This window comes from Phalacrocorax carbo, chromosome 1, assembly GCF_963921805.1.
Source record: "Phalacrocorax carbo chromosome 1, bPhaCar2.1, whole genome shotgun sequence".
Lineage (NCBI taxonomy): Eukaryota > Metazoa > Chordata > Aves > Suliformes > Phalacrocoracidae > Phalacrocorax > Phalacrocorax carbo.
The window spans coordinates 130307892-130331776 of record NC_087513.1 but is presented as its reverse complement, the minus strand read 5'-3'; the positions used below and the strand labels follow the sequence as shown (position 1 = coordinate 130331776).

At 45.0% G+C, this 23885-nt stretch overlaps 1 protein-coding gene across 2 annotated transcripts; it reads left to right on the top strand.

Annotated features, from left to right (window-relative positions):
* Positions 1 to 14839: 14839 nt before the first annotated feature.
* On the top strand, positions 14840 to 23647 carry PRDX4 (peroxiredoxin 4). 2 transcript variants are annotated; one of them, XM_064474200.1, is made up of 8 exons: positions 14840 to 15158; positions 17517 to 17634; positions 18653 to 18769; positions 19348 to 19470; positions 20110 to 20240; positions 21891 to 21925; positions 23127 to 23173; positions 23524 to 23647. In XM_064474200.1, the coding sequence occupies exons 1-8, from the start codon at positions 14918 to 14920 to the stop codon at positions 23525 to 23527; spliced, it is 816 nt and encodes a 271-aa protein (XP_064330270.1). In that variant the 5' UTR covers positions 14840 to 14917; the 3' UTR covers positions 23528 to 23647. The 2 variants fall into 2 exon arrangements, with proteins under 2 accessions (XP_064330270.1, XP_064330260.1); XM_064474190.1 differs by lacking the exon at positions 23127 to 23173 and having other exon boundaries at positions 14843 to 15158.
* The last annotated feature ends 238 nt before the right edge of the window (positions 23648 to 23885 follow it).

Genomic DNA, 23885 nt, shown 5'->3' with positions numbered 1-23885 from the left:
TGAAGAATTTCTTCCTTATATGTAATCTAAATCTACCCTCTTTCAGTTTAAAGACATTACCCCTTGTCCTGTCACTACATGTCCCTGTAAAAAGTCCCTCTCCAGCTTTCTTGTAGGCCCCCTTCACATACTGGAAGGCTGCTATAAGATCTGCCCAGAGCCTTCTCTTCTCCAGGCTGAAAAACCCCAACCGTCTCATTTTGTCTTCATAGGAGAGATGCTCCAGCCCTCAGATCATCTTCATGGCCCTCTCTGGACTCTCTTCAAAAGGTCCATGTCCAGAGCTGAGTGCAGCACTCCAGGTGGGGTCTCATGAGAGCAGAGTAGAGGGGGAGAATCACCTCCCTCGACCTGCTGGCCACGCTTCTTTTGATGCAGCCCAGGATATGGCTGGCTTTCCGGGCTGCAAGCACACATTGCCAGGTCACGCTGAGCTTCTCATCAACCAATAGCCCCAAGTCCTTCTCCTCAGGACTGCTCTCAATCCATTCTCTGTCCAGCCTGTATTTGTGCTTGGGATTGCCCCAACCCATGTGCAGGACCTTGCACTTGGCCTTGTTGAACTTCATGAGGTTCACACAGGGCGACCTCTCAAGCCTGTTAAGGTCCCTCTGGATGGCATCCCTTCCCTCCAGTGTGTCAACCACAGCACACAGCTTGGTGTCATCAGCAAACTTGCTGAGGGTGCACTCAATCCCACTGTCCATGTCTCCAACAAAGATGTTAAACAGCACTGGTCCCAATACCAACCCCTGAGGAACACTACTTGCCACTGGTCTCCATTTGGACATCAAGCCTTTGACTGCAACTGTTTGAGTGCAGCCATCCAGCCAATTCCTTATCAACTGAGTGGCCCATCCATCAAACCCAGATCTCTCCAATTTAGAGACAAGGATGTCGTGTGGGACAGTATCAAATGCTTTGCACCAGTCCAGGTAGGTGATGTCAGTTGCTCTTCCTTTATCCACCAACATTGTAACCGCCTCGTAGAAGGCCACCAAATATGTCAGGCGTGATTTGCCCTTAGTGAAGCCATGCTGGCTGTCACCAATCACCTCCTTATTTTCCATGTGCCTTCGCGGAGGATCTGCTCCATGATCTGGCCGCGCACAGAGGTGAGCCTGACTGGCCAGTAGTTCCCTGGGTCTTCCTTTTTCCCCTTTTAAAGATGGTGGTTATTTTTCCCCTTTTCCAGTCAATGGGAGTTTCACTGGACTGCCACGACTTCTCAAATATGATGGATAGTGGCTTAGCAACTTCATCCACCAGCTCCCTCAGGACCCTCAGATGCATCTCATCAGGTCCCATGGACTTGTGCACCTTCAGGTTCCTGAGATGGTCTCGAACCCGATCTTCTACTGTGGGTGGTTTTTCATTCTTCCAGTCCCTGCCTTTGCCTTCTGTGACTTGGGCAGCGTGGTTTGAGCACTTGCTGGTGAAGACTGAGGCAAAAAAGTCAGTGAGTACCTCAGCTGTCTCCATATCCTGGATAACCAGGTCTCCCATTTCCTTCCAGAGAGGGGCCACATTTTCCCTAGTCTTCCTTTTATCACTGAGATACCTAAAAAAGCTGTTCTTGTTGCCCTTGACATCCCTGGGCAGATTTAATTCTACCAGGGTTTTAGCCTTCCTAACCTGATTCCTGGCTGCTCAGACAATTTCTCTGTATTCCTCCCAGGCTACTTGGCCCTGCTTCCACCCTCTGTAGGCTTCCTTTTGTGTTTGGGTTTGTCCAGGAGCATCTTGTTCATCCACGGAGGCCTCCTGGCATTTTGCCTGACTTCCTCTTTGTTGGGATTCATCGCTCCTGAGCCTGGAGGTGGTGATCCTTGAATATTAACCAGCTTTCTTGGGTCCCTCTTCCCTCTGGGCCTTTATCCCATGGTACTCTACCAAACAGATCCCTGAAGAGGCCAAAGTCTGCTCTCCTGAATTCCAGGGTAGTGAGCTTGCTGTGCGCCCTCCTCGGTTCCCTAAGGATCTTGAACTCCAACATTTCATGGTCACTGCAGTCAAGGCTGCCCTTCAGCCTCACACTCAATGCCTTGAAAAATACAAATGTGCAAGTTTCAGTGGCAACTTTTCAGAATATGTCTGTGTTCTTAGAGCTTTATAAGCACATTCAGTAAAAAATCCACCAGGATCTTAGGCACTGCTTTGCATGTATGAGGTGTTATCCGTAAAAGAATTCAATCATAAAATTCATTACAAAACGTGAGAAATGGCCCAGAACCTCTGGTCTAGTGTATGCAGAAGTTTATGAAGTGGTATAAAGGGAAAATTGTTTCCAGAAGGCATCAGACAGATAAGATAGCAAAGATAAAGACTTCCAGACATGAAATCGGAAAACAGACCACACAGTAATGCCCAAAAATATGTCATTATAATTCAAGATACTGATGCCCTAGTTAACAGGTAGATCTGTATCCACTCATGTGAAGCAAGACTGGGGATTAAAATATTCCTGTCTCTGAAAACAGAGATTATGAAGTATGTCAATATTAATGCAGTATTCTCCACAGAAGAGGTAAAATCTTCCAGTGGAAGAAAAATAATTCAAGTTTTCTCACTGATACATGTATGTGTCTGTGTGTATACATAAAGATGGGCACATGAGCTCACAGATCATTGTGAAAACACATGCTTTGAGCTTTGCAGTATTCTTTACATTGAAATGTGAAACAGGTAAAGTGGTACTACCTGCCCCTTGTGAAACACCATCAAATGTTTCATTTCAGATGGAACACCTTTTGGGCAGGACCATTTCTGTCACTGGGGTTACAGTATGTACTACTAGAAAGTAACCACAAAATTTAGTGTACAAAGAAAAAATCTCCTTCCACAGTGCTCCAGAAGCCAGGAGGACACATGTATAATGCATATTTCAGTACTTATCACTCATAAAGAAAGGAAAATCCAACAGCATTAGATCCCAAACCTAACCACATTAGGACAATCACTGCACAGAAGCACAGTTTGAATGAATAGTTTCCAACTAATTAAAACCTAATGGCCATAGCAATGTTTCCAGCTCCGCATGCTTCACTAATGTTTCATTTTTTCCATTAACATTCATTTCATATAATGTTTCAGCAATATTTTTGTCTCTTGATAGATTGCTGATGGCCAGGCTCAGTTCAGCTTCCTCAACTCTTTATTCCATGTTAATTCCCTCAGGTGCCTGAGTCAACCTTTCAGAGGCAACATTCCTCCAAACCCAGGTCTGGCCCAGCTGTTTTGAGGTTTTTAACCAGGGCAGCAGGGTCTATTGGGCAGAGCAGGAACAGATTGACACCAAACTCCTCCCAGTGATGCCTGTAATACCCTTTTCTCCAACCGGCCTCCAAAAATGGCAGAGCCCTGACCCTAGTCCATTGCCCAGCAGCAGTTGCCTGCTGAGGAAGGGAGGGTGGAAGGAGCTGCTGGCCTCGTCCCCACCCAGCCCAAGGCAGGACAAGCCTGCAGGCACAGCAGAAGCTAAGCCACTGCACAGACTCGCATGCACTCTGCCTTTACAGCCACCTTGCATAAGAGCCAAGACCAAATCTGATCCATGGCAACAGGAGGAGACTCCCCCAGGCTCTTCTGCCTTCAGCTGCCCAAAGGCTGGGTGCAGTTCTTCAGGAGCATCACAATATTTGCTTATTTTTCCAAAATGCCTCCTTCAAAATCTTCACAATTACATGAAAACTCACCTTTAATTTAAAACAATCAACAGTTTTGGGCTTGCATGGAAGCCCAGACACGTGAACCACACACAGACACACAAGGAACCAGATAGGTCTAAAGATCTCCAGATCTATTACTGTTACCACTTTTCATCTCCCAACCTTTTAGCATCTGGATTTGGCAACACTGCACAAAAGCTCAAGGCACGTGGCTCATCATTTCCTTTCTTCCAAGGTCAGGGCAGTTATGTGCCACTGGGCGTGAGGAAAGGGGACAGTTTCAGTCCAGTGACTTCCCCCACTGGTCTGCCGAAAAGCAGAGAACTGCTGCCCAGCGAAGCTCATGCTCTTCAGTTGTGGGAGCACCGCCATCACTGACAGAAGGCTTCACACCAGAGGCGTTCAGGCTAAAAGCAAAATCTTTACAGCTTCCAAACAATAGCCAGCCCCTGCAGCTACAGAGGGGGCAGACTCTTGTTTTCTTTGAGTGGGTCCAGAAGGATTTAGCACATTTAGGCTACATGCTCTGTCATCTGGAGCCTTCTGCTCGCTCTTTATTTGTAATCTTTCAGAAAACACCCACCTAGCATGGAAATAGGTCTAGGTAGCATGTCCCCTTGGTGAGGAAGGACATACCCTGGGCTGCTGGTCTTTTCCCTCCCTCCAGCAATAATAACCCCGCAGCGGTTCTCCTGCCATTACCAGAAGCCCCAAGGAGCACCAAGATGGGAGCATGGATGCGCTGAAGCAGCATGGGATTATAATGAGCTACCGACCCTTAACAAATAATTTGGTAAATATAAACAGCGGTTGCCCACGGTGACCTATTCAAACATGCCTGGGCACGAGGTGCAGCGAGCAGGTGATTTGCAAGGCATGTGCTGCTGCTTGGGGAGGAGAAGAGCACAAGGCCCATGGCACAGCCAAGCCTATTCAGTATCAATGCCAACTTGCCACAGCTGTTTCTGGCTGTATCCATGGTTTTCCAGTAAGTAAACTGACCTTACTCATAAAAATGAGATCACTGAAGAGATGATGTCAGGCATTTTTAATGAGGCGTTTTTAAAATGAATTATTCCTTGCTAAACATTAAGAGGCTCCAGTCTGTTGGTAACGTGGCTGCAGACTCACCAGGATGAAAAGCATCACGTCAGCCCTCTCCAAAATGGCAGCAAATGTTGCAAATGACCTTGAAGACTGTTTTCCTACAGGATGATCAGGAGATACGAAACCTGACTTTTCCCTTTTTTTCTAAAGTGCTGCTTGTTTCATTTCCATTAAAAATACCATCTGGCAGAAGTCTTATCTCAGAAATCAACACCCAGGTCTAAGAGAGGAACTCTGCCCCACAAACTATTCTGTGTTATCAGGTTTCTCAACTGGGAACTTCAGCTCATGCAGCCAACTATTCATAACAATTATTTCGAACCGCAGTCCTGAGGAATAATTCCATATAACAGCTAACTGTGCAGCAGGTCAACACACTCCCATTTATCTCAGCGATACTTACCATCTTCAAAATCTTGGAAAGTTTTAAAATCTTTTTAAAAATTGGAGGAATTCTTTAGCAGTGCCCCCCACCCAGTGAATGGCAGAGATGACGCAAATCTTGATGAGATGGCTGCAGCTCCGGAGCAGCTCGGACACACCCATCCCCATGCCCAGGGACAGACTTTGCTGCCTCGAACCGCACAGGGAGCAGCCCTCAGCAGGAACAGAAGCTGTACACTGCCTCGGCAGTACAATGCAGAATGTCTTTTTTATTTTCAAATTACCTGATGGCATGAACCAACCCATTGTCTTTTTTTCCACTTTAGACTCCATACTGAAGAAATCTGTCACAGTATTTTGGTTTTTACTCCTTTACTGTCATTTAAGTGTGTAAGTTGCATACCATGCTTTATTTTAGGCCTCAGGAATAGCAGATACAAGAAAATCAGCTGCACACAACTGTAGCAAGTATTAGTCTCTTCCAAACATTTTCCTCCAGTTTTTGATTCTGTAATGGTGAATGAGATCGTAGGGTATAAACATATACATGCTTTCCACATAGGTAATACATTTTAAGTGCAGTATCTTGAATACATATAGCATCTTGAATGCACTATGCTTTCACTCAGGAGTTTGTAAACTTGAAAACTTTTCTAAACTTGTAAACTTGTCAACTTGTCAGGCCACACCTGGAGCACTGTGTCCAGTTCTGGTCCCCGCTATACAAAAAGGATGTGGACAGGCTGGAAGGGGTCCAGAAAAGGGCCACCAAGATGATCAGAGGACTGGGAAGCTGCCATACGAGGATAGGCTGGGAGAGCTGGGTTTGTTCAGCCTTGAGAAAAGGAGGCTCAGAGGGGATCTCATCACCATGTACCAGTACTTCAGGGGTAGCTACAAAGGAGATGGAGACTCCCTTTTTACAAGGAGTCACATGGAGAGGACAAGGGGGAACGGACATAAATTGCTCTTGGGGAGATTCCAATTGTGCAGCAGAGGGAAATTTTTCACAGTGAGGACAGTCACCATTGGAATAATCTCCCCAGGGAAGTGGTTGTCTCGGCCACGTTGGCCACTTTCAAGATTCGGCTGGACAGGGTGCTGGGCCATCTTGTCTAGACTGTGCCCTTCCTAGAGAGGTTGGACTAGATGATCCCTGAGGTCCCTTCCAACCTGAGATTCTGTGATTCTGTGGTTCTGTGATTGTAAGAATAATGCCTTTCTGAAAAAAAAGTAAGCAATAATAAATAAAAGTCCTAGATGGAAACGATAGGCTTTTTTCCTGTAATTATTGGAAATAACAGCACTCAGTTTCAAGTTTAGATGTGGTAGATCAAATATTGGCTCTTGCACAGAGGCATGGCTTCCCAAGGCCCCTTGGAAAGCTGACAATCCAAAACAGAGAAGGAGCTTTGACACAAGCAGGGGTTATGATAGTATTGACCTAAATATGTACAGTTCACTACCAACACAACTTAGATTGTGGAGAAAATATGAGCTAACTGAAGGAGATTCAAGACATATACCTACCACGTGGGGAACACAAATATTAGATCTGTTTCACTTCCAATGACTAAGAAATTTTGCTTTGCAGGGAAACCTCTAGGTCTTCGCACTAGACTAAGCAGACAAGCTGAATTATTGAATTATGAATTGAATCTCTGAAATGTATGCAAAATTGAATTGGAACAGATGAGGATGTTACCACAAAAAATTATAAAGTCTTCGTTTATTTACAGCAATCCTAAATGGAGCACAGAGATTTCTGAAGCAGCAAGAAGGAACAAGGGCCCATGCACTCCACTCCGCTTAGTTAAAGTAGCGATGATAGCTTACTGGACTGCTATTTAAACCCCCAGAAAAATGTGTGTAGCTAGCAAAAAATGAAGCAGAAACAAAAATCCAGTATTGATTTCAGTACTCCATACTGACCAGGTTAAAGCTTAGCTTCTGTTACAAATTTCCACCTCTTTCACCACGAGTTTTATGGCTGGTTTTTTTCTTATTTTGTCCTCCTTTCTAAAGACCACTTTAGTATCCCCAGCATCTTCCCTCTCAGAGGCATAATCGAGAAAACTTCTTCCTGAAAAATGATAGGAGGTTGATTACCTTTATTGTTGTAACAAGTTCAAAGGAACTGGGCTTGTTTATGAGTATTGAATATAGATTTTGTCTTGCATTTCCTACACCCACAGACTTCATATTTTAGGGAAAAAAAAAATAAAAAAGATCTTCTGATATCAGATCCTCAGATCTTGGGAAATTTTAGTCACTTGGGAATGCACAACTTGAAGTTTTTTAATCACTATGACGGCATCTTACTGCCACCTAGTGAGCAATGTAAAAGCGACTAACATGTTAAGGTACATTAATATTTCTGGTGAAAAGCCGGTTTTGTCTTTCACAAGTACCAGTAGAACAGAAAGGCAAATATAGATATGGAACAGTGCTAGAAAACAGATAATACGAAACGCTGTTCAAGAGAAGACAGGAGAGGAGCAGGCATAAGAGAGGAGCTGGGAACTTTTTAAGACCACATTATCCTGGGATCATGGGAGTGCAGCCTCCTCTCCTCCACAGATCAGACAGTAGGGTCTACTTTTTCGGTGACAGCTAAACATTTCATTTTCCTCCACTTAGCCCAAACGCAAGGCAGCTAGCATACCCATAAACTTAAGCAAGGCTTTAGTGACTATGTACAGAAGTGGCATACCCAGGCATCATCAACAACCACCAGCAACATCTCTATTCTGGTGTGAGACGATATGAATTTGGGTTGCTGCAGGGTCTCTTTCCACCCAGGAGGCTGCGAGGGCAGGCTCCTGCAAGGGCAGGACACAGCTTTGCTTTTTGTCTGAGCTGAGGTCATAAATTTTCCACCTTTTCCCAAAGGCCAATTGAGCTGGAGAAGTAGATCAGAGTGCGCTAGCCTCGGTTCAGACCTGAGAAGGTAGAACCAAGGATAGGATCCCGCGGGCAGGAGCCTGCGAACCCCTGGGAGTTCACTGACAGAGACCACTACACTCGACACAGTGGGGTTACCGCTCTGTGGGCAAGGGCCTCTCTTGGTCAGCAACACCAGATGAAGCTAGCTAGGTTTTTTGGCTAGCAAGCTCCTAGCTGTGACAGTCTCAGGGGACATCAGCAGCACACTGCCAAGGGCAGGTCCAGACATCCAGTGTTGGTTTTCAGGTGCAATACCTCAACTATCCTTTATAGTCCACTGACTTGTAGAGGACAGCATACATCTAACAGGTGATGTCCACCGTTGGCTTTCTCTGTCCTCACTCGTCAGTGCAACTGTCCAAACACTGTGCTAATGCTCAGAGACATTTTGGGCACTTTCTTTGAAAGTTTTCTTGTCAATGGAAGTAAAAATGGGATAGAGTGTAAACGCACTTGTAACCCACCCACCCCCAGGTGACGGCCAAAGGAAAACTGACTGGGCCTGGCAAGGACTACCTTTTTATTAGGTGAGGACGGTGGTTTCACAGTATTTGTTTATATTCACAATCTTGTAGATTCTGTCGGCACTTACAGAGGCAGAGGAACACTTGGAACAGGTGGTGCTTTAGGAACTGTACTCCCCTATCGCCCAGCGACTAGCAGTATTGATCGCCCTTTTTTGCCAGACTCAAACACACGAATAACAAGCTCGATCCTGTTCCTCAGGATTTCTGACACTGACCCCGCAAGAAGCAAAACTGGCTGGAGGAGAAAGGGAAAGAAATGAAGCAGACCTTCCCTATGGCAGGTGTGCTTGCAGACGAAAAATATAAATTAATCTCCAAACACTAGCGTACTTGCCAAAGGTAGGTTACAGGGATAAATACACCTATTACACCTCTACACTACCGAGTGGCAGATTTTACGAAGTTTCTGTTTATATTTACCCAGCCGTACTGCTTCGGCTATATTAGCAGCAGCTGGAAGTCAGGATGCAGTTCCCATCAAAGCAAATGGCACCACCCGGCACTTCTCAGCCTGATACACTTTGTCACCAAGGACCCTTTGCAGTCAGCGCACACAAAGCTGATCCCACCAGCCTAGCTTTAGCAAGAGCCAAAAAGGAAAAGACTTCTCTAATCGGTAATTTTAACTATGGTTATTCTGATCCAATACCACTTACAAAACAGATGTTTTCTACCTTCCTTTCTCCAGCAAAGTTTTCTGCACTATAGAATTTCTGTCATGCATGACAAGCAATGCAATATATTTGTTAAAACGTCCCTGTAAACCATCAGGAGGATAAAACCAACTGCTAGTTTCAACAGTGCAATATTGAACATCTGCTCCATCTGTTCCAGGAAATGGCGGCAGGCATCTTGCTACAATGTACTATGCTAATTTTTCCAATATATTTTTATATTAGGTCATTTAAATGATAGTGAGGTATTTTATTACTACAAGCAAGAACAGACAGAACCTCCATAACCATTTCTAAACTGCTTTAGTAGCTTAAATCGCTCCCTGTTTCCATAAGTTTAGTGCTACTGTGGCAATGACACCCTGCCACAATCAAGCCCTTTGCCAAAACCAAACCATCCTTGCAGGCCTGAATATGGCATGACGTGCAGGAACACAGCCTGCAATGCGGTGGGGGAAAGGAAGGATTAAAGAGTTTTCCCTTTGCCTGTGGTTAAACTTACCAGCTTCAGAAGAGCTGTATGACTGAATGAACGTAGCACAGTGTTTCTTTTACCATGTATTAACAGCATCACTTAAGTTCATCAATTCAAACACAAAAATCAGCATTCAGTTCAAGTATTTCAACACTGGGCAAAGAAAGAAGGCTGCCCGTGTTCTCCAGTTGGACACTGAAGAGTGATATATATTTGGATTTCATCTACAAAATTTTTCATTTTTTAATCACTTGCAGAAGTCTTGATAGTACAGCAGCAGCCAGAAAGTCTTTCTTGTTGCTCTTTTGAACTCTATTCCACATCTAGATATACTTAACTACATATGAACCTCAAATTAATGCTATAAAACTAACATTATATCCAGCAGATAAAACCCATTTTTGTCCTTCAGCTTCTTCTCCACTCACAAGAGGCCTGATTCTTTTCTGGTTTTACTGCATTGATTTTACTGGGTTTCTCTCTCATTTACAGGTATTTGAGAATATCTTTTGCCTGAGGGATGTTAAGATTATGCAAAGTGCATATCTCTCAGCTGCTCATTTTTTTCAACTTTACTATATGCCTACTTTTCAAATCACTGCTATTTCCTATGGCTTAAAATACCAACAAAAGGAGAAGAGCAGGGACAACTGAAATAACTTTCTCTGTGAACCCTGTGTTTCTCTGTGAACAGAGGCCATGACTTTCACTGTCCTTACAAGTGGTGAGATTGAGGAAAGCTTGATATTAAGTTCAGTACTACTAAAGCTGGAGCATGTAAGACAGTAACTTATCAACACATTTTAGCAAGCTTAAATGTAAGGCACAGCTGAATCTGAAATCAATGGGCGTACAGAGATTGTTGAAATGCTTTTTTCCACCAGAGCTAGAGTGCTTAACATGAGCAAACGGGTTTTGTTCACCCTCCCTTTAATGACATGCCCTTGATAGGGGAGAGAAGTCAAACAAGATCAGATTTTATGCTGCTTCCAACATTTTAGGAGGCACAATCAGAGACTGGCCACCATCAACTCACTGTGAAGAAACAGCACAAGGAAATCTCACATGTGCCATTAAGTCCATCTCTTCTGTAGGCAGACATTTAATACATTTTTTTATAATTTCACAGGTGCCGATCAAGCCTGATAGCTATGTAGGTATTTTGCTTCCATATCTATTCTGATGGCTGTTCCTGAGCCTTCTGACCCTCCCTAATCTTCAAACCCTTCAAGCAGGCAAATATGCCCGAGTAAGATTATTGCTGTGACAGTATCGGTATGAATGGCATTTTACAAGCATGATCCCTAACTTGTACAACCAATAGTGGAACGTAAAGGCAAACATAGCAAGAGTTGGGAAGGAAAAGAGCTCCCTCTGGTGAGGAGTCAGAGCTTCGGGAGAAAGGAACACGAAAACCACAGGTTAAGAAGTGCAAGCATGCCTGCAAAGTCATGTTTCTCCCACTTCTGTGAATTTAATTTTATGAAGTAACATTTTAAAGGGTGGATTCTGTTGTAGGAAGGCCAGAAGAATAATAAGGTTTGTTCAAGACACAACAGCAAATGATAGGTGCCTTGCTAATTGCTTTCTTCTTTTTCGGAGCCTGTATTCTTTGAAAACAGCCCTCAGCATTTTCTTTTGGTTCTGCTCTTCATGTGCCTGTTCTGTATCATTTTTAAGACAGAAATTGTACATCCATTCTGGTGTGGGAACCGTACCCTTCTGAAGGTACCGTTATCACAAATCACCTGCAGAGACAGGACACAATGCAGATGTTCTGGCAAGATGTTCTTGCCAGCGAGACCTCAACTCTGGACATGAGGAGAGAAGACTTCAGGTTGCTCAGGGAACTACTTAGTACGGTCCCCTGGGAAAAAGCTTTTGAAGGTGCTGGGGTCCATCAGTGCTGGTCGCTTTTTAAGTGCCACCATCTAAAAGCACAGGAGCAGGCAATTCCAAAATGTAGGAAGTCAAGCAGGTGAGGCAAAAGCCAGCTTGGCTGAGCAGGCATATTCTGCTAGAAATAAGGAGTAAGAAGAAAGTATATGGTCAGTGAAAGCGAGGTCAGGGAACATGGGAGGACTGTAGGGATGCTGTTTGTCACTGCAGGGAGGAAATACATGCGGCCAAAGCTCAATTAGAGTTGAAGCTGGCCAATACCATGAAGGACAATAAAAAAAGCTTTTTTAAATACATCAATGGCAAAAGGCAGGCCAGAAATAATGTTGGCCCATTGCATGATGAGAATGGTCACCTCACAAACAGCGACATAGATGAAGCAGAGATGTTTAATGCTTTCTTCACCTTGGTCTTCAACACCAATGATGGGCTCTGGGACCCGCAGAGCTCTGGGCTAGAGAACCATGACTGTGGGAATGATAAATTCCCAATGAACCCCAAACTTGTGTGGGACCTGTTGCTCAAGCTGGATCCCTATAAGTCAATGGGGCCTGATGGGATTCATCCGAGGGTACTTGGGAATCTGGAGAGGTGCCAGTTGACTGGAAGCTGGCAAATGTTGTCCCAGTCTTCAAGAAAGGCAACAGGGATGACCCTGGTAACTACAGGCCTGTCAATCTCACTTCTGTGCCTGGCAAAATTATGGAGAAGATTTTTCTGGGAGTTATTGAAAAACACCTGAAAGACAATGCAGTCATTGGTCCCAGCCAGCACGGGTTCATGAGGGGAAAGTCCTGCTTAACAAACTTGGTTTCCTTCTATGACAAGGTTACCCACCTAGGTGACCAAGAGAAGCCACTTGATGCAATCTTTTTGGGTTTCAGTAAAGCTTTCGATACTGTCTCTCACAGTATCTTCCTGGACAAACTGTCCATCATACAGCTGGGTAAATATGTAATGCAGTGGTTGAGCAACTGGCTGACAGGTCGGGCTCAAAGGGTCACAGTAAATGGGGTTACATCGGGCTGGCGGCCAGTCACTGGCGGGGTTCCACAGGGATCCATCTTAGGGCCAGTGCTCTTTAATGTCTTCATAAATGACTTGGATGCAGGACTGGAAGGAATACTAATTAAGTTTGCAGATGACACAAAATTGGGAGGAGCTGTTGACACTCTTGAGAGAAGAGAGGCCCTGCAGAGACATCTAAACAAATTAGAGACCTGGACAATTACCAACCATGTGAAGTTTAACAAGGGCAAGTGCCGGATTTTGCACCTGGGGCACGGCAACCCTGGATGCACATACAGACTGGGGAACGAGAGGCTGGAGAGCAGCTCTGCAGAGAGGGACCTGGGGGTTCTGGTCAACGGCAAGTTGAACATGAGCCAACACTGTGCTCTGGCAGCCAAGGGCCAACATGTCCTGGGGTGCATCAAGCCCTGCATTGCAGCCAGTCGAGGGAGGTGATTGTCCTGCTCTGCTCTGTGCTGGTGTGGCCTCACCTCGAGTGCTGTGTGCAGTTTTGGGCACCTCAGTACATTAAGGATACAAAGCTGCTAGAGAGTGTCCAGAGGAGGGCCACGACCTTGGTGAAGGGTTTAGAGGGGAAGCCATATGAGGAGCAGCTCAGGTCACCTGGTTTATTCAGGCTGGAGAAGAGGAGACTGAGGGAAGACCTCATCGTGGTCTACAGCTTCCTCACAAGGGGAGGAGGAGGGGCAGACACTGATCTCTCCTCTCTGGTGACCAATGAAAGAACCCAAGGGAATGGCAGGAAGATGTGCCAGGGGAGGTTTAGGTTGGATATTAGGAAAAGGTTCTTCACCCAGAGGGTGGTGGAGCACTGGAACAGGCTCCCCAGGGAGGTATTCACAGTACCGAGCCTGACGATATTCACAAAGCACTTGGACAACGCCCTCAGAGACATGGTGTGAATTTTGGGGTTGTCCTGTGCAGGGACAGGAGTTGGACTCAATGAGCTTTGCAGGTCCCTTCCAACTCATGATTCTATGATCTTCTTCAGACTTCATCAGTCTGGGGTAACCTTTTTACTGAACTACCGTTTTTCCCAGAGGATGGCATCCACAGTGCTTCAAGCAGAAAAGGTCAATGGTGCCCCCACTTTCGATAAGGGATAGCTCCAGCTCCTCACATCTTAAGTATCCTGGTTACAGTTTAACTGATACACTTGACAGATGACCTCCACTGTCCCAGTCAAACAGTTATGCCTAGCATAACCTAGTTTGACCAGACACTGGACTGCAAAGCCTTACCTACTGCTTGTTGCAGCCTACTTACTGTCTTCAAAATCGTGCTTGCCTATAAGGAAGACAGGGACAGGCTTTTTAGCAGGGCCTGTTGCGATGGGATGATGGTTTTAAACTAAAAAAAGGTAGATTTAGACTAGATAAAAGAAACTTTTTATGATGGACGTGGTGAAACACTGGCACAGGTTGCCCAGAGAGGTGGCAGATGCCCCATCCCTGGAAACATTCAAGGTCAGGCTGAATGGGGATCTGAGCAACCTGAAGTAGTTGAAGATGTCCCTGCTCACTGCAGGGGGGTTGGACTAGATGACCTCTAAAGGTCCCTTCCAACCCAAATGGTTCTACAATTCTGTGAATTCAGAGGCTTTTAGTGTATTTCAGACCTAAAGCAGTACGCTTTTTCACATTTTGTGTATTCGTTAGCCCAGAACATACAAGCTGCACTTGGCATAGCTTGGTGCGACCGCGAGTGATGAAATGCCCACAGAACCCACGCTGACACAGATAAGCGAGATACCAGCCGGGAAATCCCACATATTGGTGGAGAGTTTCCTTGTGCAATCGCACGTGCTGGCCAGCACGCACGCCCTCTCTCCACACACACCTGTATTTTTTACTTTTCTCCAGACACGTACATAATTAACCATTTACCCCGGGGCCTGAGCGTGAGACGGCAGCCCCGCCGTGTCCCCGGCGGCGGGCGGCCCCAGCCCCACCGAACGGCCGGGCCTGGGGGTGCCGGTTCCGGGAGGGGGGCAGCGCGGCGGGCCTCCGCAGGCCCCGGGCCTCCGCGTCGCCTCAGGCGGCCGCCGCAGGGCGGCGGGGCGGGCGGCGGCCCCGGGGCAGGGGTGGGGGGGGCCCGGCCCCGCGGCCGGCAGCCCGTGCCGGAGGCCCGGCCAAGCTCCGCCCCGCCGCCTTCGCCGCCGCCGCCGCCTCTCCGCTGCGGGGACGTGCACTCACTCGGCGGGCCATGGAGGCGGCGCGGCGGCGGCTGCGGGCGGGCGGCGGGGCGAGGGCCCGGCGCTCCGCGCTGCTGCTGCTGGCGGCGGTGGCGGTGCTGGGAGGCGAGGCGGCGGAGGCGGAGGATCCGCGCCCGGGGCGGCAGCGGGGGGACGAGCAGTGCCATTACTACGCGGGAGGGCAGGTCTACCCCGGGGAGGCGGCTCGTCTGCCCGTCTCCGACCACTCGCTGCACCTCAGCCAGGCCAAGAGTAGGTGCCGGGCGGGCGGGGGCTGCCGGGCGGGCGGGGGGCGGCGGCGGCCTCCCCGGGGCGCCGGGGCCCGCCGGAGCGGGGCAGCGCGGCGTGGCGCGGCGGGCTCGCGGCCCTTCCTCTGTGCCGGGGTCCCTGGGGTTCCTGCCGGAGGCTCCCGGAGAGCGGCCCCGGGCCCCGCAGGGACCCCCGCGGGGTGACGGCCGCCCGTTGGCCGCGGCTGTGGCGGCGGGAGCGGCAGCCGCCGCCCGCCCCGCGGGTCCCGACGACCTTCCCCATCCCACGTCGGCGCGTGGCCCTGGGAGCGGGCGCGCGGCCTGCCGCCGCCGAGGCAGGGCCCGCCGCCCCGTCCAGACCTGCGTTTGTATCGTGCTAAGCAGGCATCGCGTTTAACGTTCCAGGGGCATTTAGCAAGGTCTGAAGGTCTGCGGTCCCAGAAATAGCAAACGGGTTATGGGGAGCGCTTCGAACAATGTACAGAAGCGCTCTGGGCTCACGCCGCGATTAGAAATACCGAGCAGTCGCCGCTCATAACGTTTGCCCGTTATTCCTGTGCTGGGTTTGCCGCTCGGTTTTGCGCCTGCTCCCTCTTGTGATTCGAAGGCTTGATGTCAGCCCTCTTTAATGCAGCCCTCTTTCTTTAATGGCAGTCCTGATGCAAACACCTTTAACGGAGTCGCAGTGACGTGTGGAGGGGCGCCTGCTCGCATGCCCGGGTGCTCTCCGAAAGGCCCCTTCTGCAGAAGAGAGAGTAGAGAGATGTCACGTAGAAATAATCCTGGCTGTGAGAATTTACAGCTTTAAATCCTCTTCTTCTACCAAGCCAGGGTATAACTTCTGTTACAAACGTTTGCAAACAGACGCTGTGAGAAAAATGGAAAACCGGTCAATTTTGCTTGGTTTTTCCCCCCTATGTAAGGTATTACAGCATTTTAGATGAGTATTTTTAAACCAAAAATATCACCTTCATTTAAAAATGGGACAAGGTACCACATATCTCATTTAATTTCTTTTCCTTCTCCCTAGTAATCTGAAGGTCAGACGAAGAGAATGTTTTGCCGCAAAGAGATTAGATTAGGGGTGTCACTGTTTTGTGAGGAGCAACATATTTGAAGCGTTTTTTGGAGAGCTCGAAATAACTTGGATATTAATCCTCACTTTCACTTGAAAGTAGTCCCATACCTGCAAAGAGTCAATAAAGAAATGTTAGAAGTCCGGGGCTTGATATCTGATCAGAAACAATTCTGCAGAAGGCTTGAGAGGAAGAAGAGCATTTCTTGAAGCAACGTAAACTGAAATTATCAGTCAAACCTGCTGACTCTCTGCACTCTTGTTGCTGCGCCCCTGGTGGGTTACATCAAGTGAAACTACGGCAGACTGCCTTCTCGTTCACGGGCACGATGTCTCTGATGATTTGGGGTATTCTTTGCAGTCCTTGTTGTACGTCCTCACTGACTGTATTCTATAGCTGTGGGTTGTCCTAAGAAAAGGAGAGCCCAACAGTGCAGTCGTCATCCAGATAGTAATTAAGATTCCCTATATTTTTCTCAGCAGCATTTCCCTAATTTCCTGGAGCTGTATGTCAGTGTCCTTGACATCTCTAGCATATCCTACCCTCTGTCTCAGAACTCACATTACTGTGAAAATCGTACCTGGCAGAATAATTTTTAGTATTTTAAATTCAAGGTTAATCTCTTCTGATAGGAATAGAAAATACATTTCATGCATTTTAATTGTTGGTGGTGGTTTTTTAAACACAACTATCTTCCAGTTACAATTTGCTTAGGAGTGGTAATTTAATTAATACACTGCATTTTTCAGCATTTGTCTCTAAACATATTGAGGCATGTATTTTTTGTGGACTTGAATTTCAAGTAGTTTTTTTTATGACTAAAAAGTAGCAATGTGAATTGGAACCATCTTATGCTTCTGATTCACAGCAGCTATTCATAACAAAGTAGAGAGGGTTCCTGAAATCTTAAACAGCTTCTCCTTCAGCCGAACAGCTGTACTGCCATGAGCTGGTAGCGCACACGTGGTTTGTTCGGTATGCCCAGATAAGGTTTGTGTGGCCTTGATTATCAGTGATTCAGAGGGCCCGTGTATAAGCACAAGTTGGTCAAACTATTTACTTTCCACGTGTACTGAAACCTGTGTTTCTTCATCGTCCTGTAACCTCTGCCAGCTGTGAGCTTTTTACAGTGGTAAGAAAGTTTCATTTTCTAACTGTGTGCAGTAGGTTGTTCATCAGGCAAAAGGAAGAACAGTTGTCCTTGCACACAAGCTAGCTAATGAACAGCTGTGTTTGAACACCTGCTTCGTATTCTGACTTTTAATTGAATGTTTTTTGTATTTCAGTCTCCAAGCCAGCACCTTACTGGGAAGGAACAGCAGTCATTAATGGAGAGTTTAAAGAGCTGAAATTAACAGATTATGAAGGAAAATATCTTGTCTTCTTCTTCTATCCTCTTGACTTGTAAGTAAGACCACTGGAGACATACCAAGACTGAGTACAGCTACACTAGACTCATAATTAATGAATTTCTCTTTTTTTTGAGGTCTTGTAGTTTTGGTAAGGGTTTGGGGGAGAAGAAAGGCGTGACAGAAGAAAACATATTCTTTGCATTTGTGTGTTCATCATGCACTGATAAAATTGTAAGACAATCTTTGTCCCAGTAAGCGTGTCCACAGATTTGTGCCTCCCCACAAAAAAAAAACTTTCAGCCTTTAGTCCCAGTCAGGCAACCTTTATAATCTGCATGATGTATGATGCTGTAAATCACTGCTGCAAGTAGAAGACAGCATCCCATCTATATTTTCTAGAGTGTGTGTAGTGTACTTAAGAGATGGCGTTTTCCCTTTAAGCGCATTGTGTAACATCCTAAGAACACTTAACATGCCCCTCCTTTGTTTGAAATGCAGTAACTTCACTGGTTCAGTGAAAAAATCTCTGCTCGCTACCAGACAATACCATTCTTCTCCACAAAATGAAGAAAAGAGGACAGAGATATATAACTCCGCTAGTATCATAAAGGAAATAACGTAGCTCTTGGCCCTTAGCCGCAAGGCCCTAGAAATTGTGATCTTTACCACTTCATTTGTTCTGTAGTGGAAAAAGTTCAAGCCAAATTGCAGATGTGCAGAGTAACAACAAATTATAGTATGCTCCTCTGAAAAAAACAAATGGCATTTGGTACTTAAATACAGCCACTTAACATTCATAAAGTCTAAAAGAAAGTACTTGCAAAAACACTTGTATCCAGATTGTATGGAACCTAACTGTAGGTTTATAATCTTCTTCAGTAATAATCTCTTTGTAAGTAAGCTAGAGTCTGAGCCTGGAAGATTTGTCCGTTTCTGTTAAATACCTGAAGAAGCAATAAAAATAAGTAAAAGCTGAAATCATTTAAGATAAATCCACAATTTTAACTTAAACAGAGAACTTACTGGATGTTTCATGAAATTTTGACTTTATCTTCTCTTAAATTATCTAGTACATTTGTATGTCCAACTGAGATAATCGCCTTCAGTGACAGAATTGAAGAATTCAGAGCAATAAATACCGAAGTAGTAGCATGCTCTGTGGACTCCAAGTTCACTCATTTAGCATGGTATGTATCTTAGCCTTGTCTTTTGCTACAAATTATTCATGGGTCCCTCTTAGCTGAACAACTGTATCCCCAGACTTCTAGCCTATGTAGGCATACCATAATGTGTAAAGCATGATACTGTTGATACAAATGTTTAAAATCTTTTTCAGTGGTAAAAATTTTTAACCCTAATTCGTGAAAGTACCTTTATCTTTGAAGCTTGTTTAATAGGTACTGCTTGAAATATATCATGTCTCAGTCCAAAAACCTATTTCAAATACAAAAGAAAAGAAGAGATAGGGCTGCAAGTGTCTGTAAACCCGTTATGCTCTCCCAGTTCATGAGCACACGGCTATAAAGTGACGACGACTGATAAGAAAGAGGTCACTATTAATAGATGTGGCCAAAACCGGCAAAAGATCTGCTGAACATTTTGCTCGAACCATAAAATAGTATTCCTCTCCCTTGTGTGCAGAACAAGAAAAACACCACTTGCACTAAATCCTTCTGTCTGCACTGTTCCGGTGTGTGACTTTTATCTTTGTGTAGGGAATATAAATCTTTATGAGACATACATCTGTATCTCATTTCTTTCAAAGGATTAATACTCCTCGAAAACAAGGGGGACTTGGACCTATGAAGATTCCGCTTCTTTCAGATTTGACACACCAAATTTCAAAGGATTATGGTGTATATCTGGAAGATCAAGGGCATACACTTAGGTATTTCGCTTGGTTACAGTGCATTTTGTTCTGCTGGAGTAGTACTACTTTCCATCTAAAGAAGCATTTGAAATTTTGCTTTGAGAGCAGTTTTTACTTGGGGATTCATACTGAGAGACAAAATGTATGTTGAAAAACAGGAAAAATAGCCATAATGAGTCAGAAGAGGGACTGAGGTGAATATCCTGTTTAACAGCAGTCACCAGCAGATACCTGGGGCAGGGCAAACACACAGACTGCCCCAGAACTGCAGTTACTCATGGACCTCCCTAGTCCAGGTGGAGCCAAGGCTAAGGGTAACTAATGGCCTCAAGAGATACAACTTTCATAAACTTGATTAGTTGCTTTTGGGATCCCTGTAACGTTGTAGCATCTGCAGCATCCCCTGGCAGGGCGTGCCAATGCTTACGTTCAAGTTCTGCAAAGAACCATCCTTTTTTGGGTTTAACTTGCCATCAGCTCATGTCATCTGATACTCCAGGTAAAGAATAGCAGGTTAGTAGTATTCTAAGGTGGTGGGTATTGTATGGGGTTTGCAGAGATCAAGTTCTTCCCATCCAACAGACATAAAATAGCATGTAAATACAACACTGTCATTAGTTCTGCTTCCTAACACACACCAAAAAAATGTTTTCACAGAGGCCTTTTCATCATTGATGATAAGAGAATCCTTCGACAGATCACGATGAATGACCTTCCTGTTGGGAGATCAGTGGATGAAACGCTTCGTTTAGTACAAGCGTTCCAGTACACGGACAAACATGGAGAAGGTGCTCTTTTAAATACTTCCATGTTGAAGACTGTTTTGCTTAGACTGGAAGCTGTATTTGTAGCTTTTTGGCAGAAAGGTGGTAGCGTTAGAGACTAGCCTCATGCAGTGAATGAAGTGGTTTGATTGTACTGCTACAAGATTCTGTGGTCCTGCTACCTCCACAGGTTGCCTCTAGCACAGTAATTCACATTTTGCTTCACATCCACGAGAATAGAGAGTGTAAAGCATTCCTTAGTCTGAATTAAGGCATTATGTACCATCTGTCACAAGCACAAATCTGTACAGATGATGAGGCCGTGAAGAATCACACCCAATATTTCAGTACATTTTAACATACTAACATAACTGAGATGCAGGCCATCCTTGTCCCGTGACATTCATTGAGGATCTGTCACAAGTTAATTGCGATGAGAGTCTTCATGTCAAGATACATGGTGATACTTGTGAAAGTTAAACCACCGTTATTTATGTTTTCTTTACAAATGCTGTGTGATCATCTTCCCCTGAAAGGAAGCTTTGACTGGCTTCAGATCATTACTTTGTCTCAAGAATTCATATCCCCCCAGTTCAAGCACAGGGTGAACTTTTCACATTTCTGTAACTAATGTGTTTAAACAATCATAATCATTTTTTTAAAGATCTGTTTAAATACTAATACATGTGTTCAGCCCCTTGCCTTTCAACTCTGTTTCACCTGGCACTTGAAAGTACCTTTATCTGAAGGTACTGATCGTTATACTTCGCTGTGCAGATTTAAAAAGATGGGTGCTGATACTTGGGCTACCTGCATCTGACTAAGGAAACTTAACCTCTCTTATTTAGTTACAAAGCTGTCTTACAGAATATTGATCTGCAATGTGCTTCCAGAGTACCACATTTTTTTTCCAGCTGCACGTGACTCTCACCAGCTTTTGCGTGAATGCTGAGGAGAGCCTCCCTAGGCGCCTTATTGGATTCTTTGCACAGAACAGGAAACAAAATTTCTCCACAACTGCTGATGGCATTTGTGGCATTTTATCTGACAGCGTGCCTTAAAGCAGTGTAACATGGCATCTCTCATTGGGCTAAAGCCTCAGAGGGAGAGCTCTGAACAGATAAGAGCTTTGCTCCAGAATATGCAGCTGCACAGGTGGTCACAGGGCGCTCAGCCGCACTGCATGCAAACCGCATGCTGTAATCCGTGTACTCCTGAGCACGGCTTCAGATGAAATCAGTCTCGTGGGGAGTCTTTGAGCTGATTTCTTTGCTAAAAAATTTTCCCTAGCATTGGTTTAAAGAAAGAAAGGTAGGTCTCTGTGTAGTCACCTGAATTTTATCATGAAACTTCTGTTTCTACTAGAATAGGTATAATTTGCTGATGCTACTTTGCCAGTACTTTGTCTACAAGGCCATGAGAATTAAACCAAGGCCTAGACATCCAGCCAGAGGTACGCAGTTTCCAGTTAACAGAAGTGGTAGATGGTATCAGGTATAAACTGTTACGACACCATCCCATGTGTAAAGAAAACTGTGTATTTAATAGTTGCAGATATTTACATGTGACACTTGCGTGCTGTTTTACTTCAGGTTCAGGTAGAGTATTAAGTCCACAGAAGTTAAGTGTGTGTAAAAACACTTTTACTAACTTCGTCCTTTTTGTATTTTCCAGTTTGCCCTGCTGGTTGGAAACCTGGCAGTGAAACAGTAAGTCAGTGTTTATATTTAAATGCATGTACTATTAGAAGACACTCAGTTATTGTTTCCACTAAAGCCCAATCCAAAGTCTTTGCAACTTTCAATGAGATGATATGAGTAAACTCACATTATTGTAGTTACAGCTTTTGGATTACTACTGATTTCATTAGGAGCTCATTTCCCTCAGGGCTCCTAGACACTCACACTAGACATATTCCAGTTGTTTCAAATTCCCCGTGTATGAACAAAACTCTTGAGCAGCAATGAGTTTGTGACCAAGATCTTTTTTTTCTTGTTAACACCTGGTGAGAGGAAGTTGGAAACTCTTTTGAGTCTGTCCTGTCTTCTTGGTTGTCATATAAATTCTTGGCTCTGTTGAGTCTTCCTGTGGATCCTAGGCGCTACCCAAAAAAGGAAAGATGCAAGTTCCCAGGCTGCTGTAGGATCTGACAGAGCCAGCGTGCTGCTATTGGAACTCCAGCAGAGAGCACTGCTTTGCTGTGCAATAGCTCTTCCTCCTTTGTTACTGCTGCCTACAAGCAGGAGAGCTAGGGTTCAGATAAACACCCATTGAACTTGTTTGTGTTCTGTGGGCTTGGATCAAGCCTCAGCAGAATAATTAAACTTTCACTAGAGGCCTGAGCCACCTAGTTCAGATGAGATCACTGTCATCTATTTGAGCACGTGGCTGTCTTCTGAACCATCTGGTGATGACAGAGCGTTGTTGTTTAAGAGCTGTCTCAGCAAAAAGCAGGTCCCAGCAGCCTCTAAGCAGAGTAGTGAGCATTGTAATGGATAGTAAAAACAGCAGAACATTAAACCATGTTTCTTTGCTGGATGTGAAAACTTCCCAGGAGGCTAGCAGTAACCTCTTTCAAGCTAGCAGAAGAATGTTTTAGTGGGGGCAGCTGGATATTAAAACTGTAAAATAAAAGAGGGCTGGCTGGCCTAACAGACATACTTTGGCTCTGAAAGTTCTGCCCTCCATAACCATGGATTACCTAGATAATGACATTAACATATTTTCTAAAAAAGTCTTACAATGCTGAGATTACCAGCTCCAGTACTGCCAATGTAAGGATCTAAACCAATACATAAGCAAGCACTCTCTCCTCTGTGCAAAAGATGCAGATGGTTTAAATAGTGAGTAGTTCAAAAAGACTTTCTCGAAGATGTAGCCATGCCTTCTAAATGTGTTTGATTTAATTAGATCAAACCAGAGGAAGCCATGAGAGTGTGGTGGCCAAGGGAAGAACTGTAAGTAAATTCTAAGGCTCTGGATTACAGAAGTTAATTTATTAAAATATCTTGCTTTTGGGGCAAACAGTGTAGATGTACGCGCTCCCAACTGTCAAAATTCTTCCTTTGGTAGGCTGCACTCTCTCGTCCCCCAGTTAGTTAAATCTTTCTGCTTGCTGCTGTTAGGTACCATTTGAGATAAAGGGTAATCTTGTATGAAGACAACTGATAAATTACTCTTTGGTGTTGCTTGTGGGTTGGCCATAGCATCATATTATGAAATACTGTGCTGTTCTGTCTTTATAGTTTGTTGTGTTTGCATGGTTTTGGTTTTAGACTAACATTTTCATATATTTTTTCTTGCACAGATAATTCCAGATCCAGCTGGAAAACTGAAGTATTTTGATAAACTGAACTGAGGCTCGCTTCTGTTGAACTACATAGGTTACACTCAACTTGATTTTTGCCAATAAAATTTCATTAATTTTGTTACTTCCATGAGTTTGACTAATAGGTAACTGCAGCAGACCATTACAGGTCTTGTTGCTTAAACAGGAGTCTAACCTGTGTGAAGCATGGGTACCTCGTTAGTTATGAGAAAATACTCCTGTGAGATACATCGTTTCCCTGTAGGTCTTGTTCAGATGCTTGGTTTTCCCAGAATTTACTACTTTTAGCATCTCGGGCTTAGATTTGTGACTTTTGCTACCGATAGATTACATAATTTCTG